The sequence below is a fragment of the Bidens hawaiensis genome, unplaced genomic scaffold (assembly GCF_021521415.1).
Source record: "Bidens hawaiensis isolate Kalapana, Puna unplaced genomic scaffold, B.hawaiensis_p1.1 tig00003536_1, whole genome shotgun sequence".
In the NCBI taxonomy this organism is placed as follows: domain Eukaryota; kingdom Viridiplantae; phylum Streptophyta; class Magnoliopsida; order Asterales; family Asteraceae; genus Bidens; species Bidens hawaiensis.
The window spans coordinates 1,602,477-1,605,693 of record NW_027491199.1 but is presented as its reverse complement, the minus strand read 5'-3'; the positions used below and the strand labels follow the sequence as shown (position 1 = coordinate 1,605,693).

The window sequence follows — 3,217 nt, the reverse complement described above, 5'->3', positions numbered from 1 at the left end:
TATTTAATTATTTAAATAAATTGGTTTTTATTTAATTAGTTTAATTATAAAAAGAAAATAATAAAAGAAGACTCTGTGGGTCCAACTTGTAGCCCCTACACCATTACACCCCAAAAACAAATTTTCACTCCATGCTGACTGGACGTCACGTGTCATAATTCGCCTCCAATTGTAGCCCCTCCACCACACATGGCCTTAAAGACATTCACTAGTTTTCAATACAAGACTAACATAAAACTATTAAGAGAAAGTAGGAAACCAGTAACTATAAACGGTGAATAATTTATGTTTTTAAGTATCATACACATTATGCAACATTAATTTACAAGAAAGTTGAAACCAATACACCCAACAAAACATTTTCACTGTATTACAAAAAAGGAAAGAATAACAAATTTGTCCAATAAGTAAATTTTTACAGAACCTTACAATTGATTTTCACAAACCGTTCATACCACACATCATTGTAGAATCCAATCAGCATGCCTTTGGTGGCTCTGCTGGGGCTACTTCCTCGGCCTTGGCCGCCTCAGGTTCTGCTGTTTTCTCAACCTCGGCTACCACAGCCGCCACCTCTTCTTTCTTCTCTTCCTCCACCACAATTTCCTTCCCTTTGCTGCTTGTTTCTTCTGCTGGAGCCGCTTCTTTTTCTGGTTCGGCTGCTGGCGGCGCCTCTTCTTTCTTCTCTTCAACCTCTTTTTTCTCTTCAACCGCTATGAAAGTCGAAACCTTTTCAAACACAAAAAAGACAGGTCCTTCCACATAGGCCGGTCCATACTTGATGCATGCTTCATGAGCTGGTTTCGATCCCGGAAATTCTAGCAAAAAGAAAAAAAGACAAGTTTTTTTATTTAATATAGCCATACATATGTATAACCCGTCAATAATACAAACGACCGTTAAAAAACAAAAACAAAAAACAAACTAGGCCAGATATGTGTAAAACATAGTATTTACCTATTTTGGAGAGTTCTTCAAGGAACTTTTCTACTGCCGAAGAAACCTTTTTCAAGGCACCCTCCTTGCGTTCCTTCACTACAGCCTGTTAAGTCTCGAAATCAATAATTGAGTTTAATTATCACTGTCGTTGTCTTTGTATTAAATATTAATATCATTTTATTTTTCTTTTATAATACTCTATTAAATATTGTATATGTGTTGTTAACGAAAAGTAATTACAGATGTAATCACCTTGATTTCGGCAGTAGAAGCTTCATAGATTTCAAGGACTTTAGGTTGGAGTTCAGTCTTCTTCTCCTCAAACTCTTTGCTATAATCCTCCTGCATGTGTGTGAATTAATATTTTTTATATTAAAATTAAATATTGAATACTAGAACTAATACGTCATATTAAATCAATAATAACACAAAAATTAGCCGAATTTATCCTCAAAATTTTAATTTATTATTTTGTTTTTAGTTTGAATATTATGATGGTGGTTGACGTTTTATACTTATCATTACTTGGTGAGTTTTATTATTATTATTATTATTATTATTATTATTATTATCAATTAAATCTTTATATAAAAAAATCGGTAATTTAAATTAGTTCTTTTGAATTTTTTACGTACCTTAGCACCATCAAAGGTCTTGCAAACTTCGGCGGCCGCAGCCTTTTTTGTGTTGTTCTTCTCGAACAACTTCTTGAATTTTGGCACCACAGTCGATTTCCAGTAACCCATATTTTGTTTTTTCTTTAAAATACAACCCTGCACCAACTACAACCATATATTAGATTTTAATAATTATAACCACATATCCACCATGCATGTTTATATCCACAATTAAAGCAAGATATATTTAAACTCACCTCTAAATGGAACTCTAAACCAATACAAATTAATCAATCAGTATGAATTTTATTCTAGTAGTATGCCAATCCTTTTTACATATATATTTGTGTTCTAATTAAATTTCTAATATATGTAAATATATATAAAACATCGGTGATAATGTTTAAACAACATACAAAAGTTGAAACTCGAAGGATTTTATCGAAGAACCGGCATGATCAAAGGACAAAAAAGATACTAAATCAAGTAACTATTAACTGTGAAGATGATAGTATCAAAACAACATACAAAAAAGTTAAAGCTTTTGATCGTCCAATAAACATGAGAAAGAAAGAAAGAATCTAAGATACCTGAGAGACCAAGTGGATTGATTGATGAACACAAGTTTTGAAATTGAGTGGTAATTAACCGGATGTGATCACAGGTTATAAGAGCTTTCCAAACCTTTGCCCATCTATATATTTTATTCTTCTTACGTATTATTATATTCAACACCCTCCCCCACCCTAACTCGTTTAATTACTATTTTGCCCTTCGAATCATGTCGTCATCCTTAATCTCGTTTTCGATATTTTATTATTTCTGTATATTACTATTTTATTTTATGATATAGTATATAGTAATAATAATTATATCTTTTTATTCTTGAAATTTTTAAATAAAAATGGTTGAAATGTTTCATCTATTGAAATAAAAAATGGACAAATTTTGTTCATATAATTTACGTATACGTTAGTAACTAATATTAAGATTATATAATTACCTACACATGTATAATCTAAAGATATGTAGGTCGGTAATTGTTTAAAGTTTTGTAAACACTAACAAATTAATTTAATGGTATTTAGTATATATGACATACAATTTTTTTTATTTATGATGTAACAAAGTAAAAAAATATATTAACTATTTATAAAAAAAATATTAGTTTTTATTTTTATTTTCACAATAATTTGTAATTCGATAATAAATTGCACCCTATCAACAAGGTTGTAAACGTCTAGGCGTCAATAAATCCTCGATTAACCGCGTGTCGGTTTTGTTATAGGATTGACTTAATTTGGTTAAAATTGAAAATTTTATATATAAAATTCGGGGTGCGCGCTTGTGTGTATTTGAAATATTACATATAAATTTCAATCCAATATTTTATTAATCATGATTAATCGTTAGTCCACATCTCACGTACTGTTAGACTAATGTTTAACGATATTTACAACACTGTCTATCGGTATATTTGTATGTCATAGATAATTAAAGGAGTTCAAGGAATTTATTAAAATATGTTAGAAAACGTATTAATAAGAAATAAAAACAAACAATTGTTTCGATATTGGTTTCGATTTTCCTATTTGGTAATTTGTAAACTTTACCTTCAAAATATAGACTGCATAGCCAATACTAATATTTTAAACAGTTAC

At 29.9% G+C, this 3,217-nt stretch overlaps 1 protein-coding gene across 2 annotated transcripts; it reads right to left on the bottom strand.

Annotated features, from left to right (window-relative positions):
• Window positions 1–268: 268 nt before the first annotated feature.
• Window positions 269–2,274, bottom strand: LOC143623753 (plasma membrane-associated cation-binding protein 1-like). 2 transcript variants are annotated; one of them, XM_077094597.1, is made up of 5 exons: window positions 2,147–2,274; window positions 1,575–1,721; window positions 1,192–1,281; window positions 958–1,042; window positions 269–818 (listed from the first exon to the last, which is right to left on the bottom strand). In XM_077094597.1, exons 2-5 carry the CDS (start codon window positions 1,683–1,685, stop codon window positions 478–480), a joined length of 627 nt encoding a protein of 208 aa, XP_076950712.1. In that variant the 5' UTR covers window positions 1,686–1,721; window positions 2,147–2,274; the 3' UTR covers window positions 269–477. The 2 variants fall into 2 exon arrangements, with proteins under 2 accessions (XP_076950712.1, XP_076950713.1); XM_077094598.1 differs by having other exon boundaries at window positions 1,575–1,712; window positions 2,147–2,257.
• Window positions 2,275–3,217: the final 943 nt, after the last annotated feature.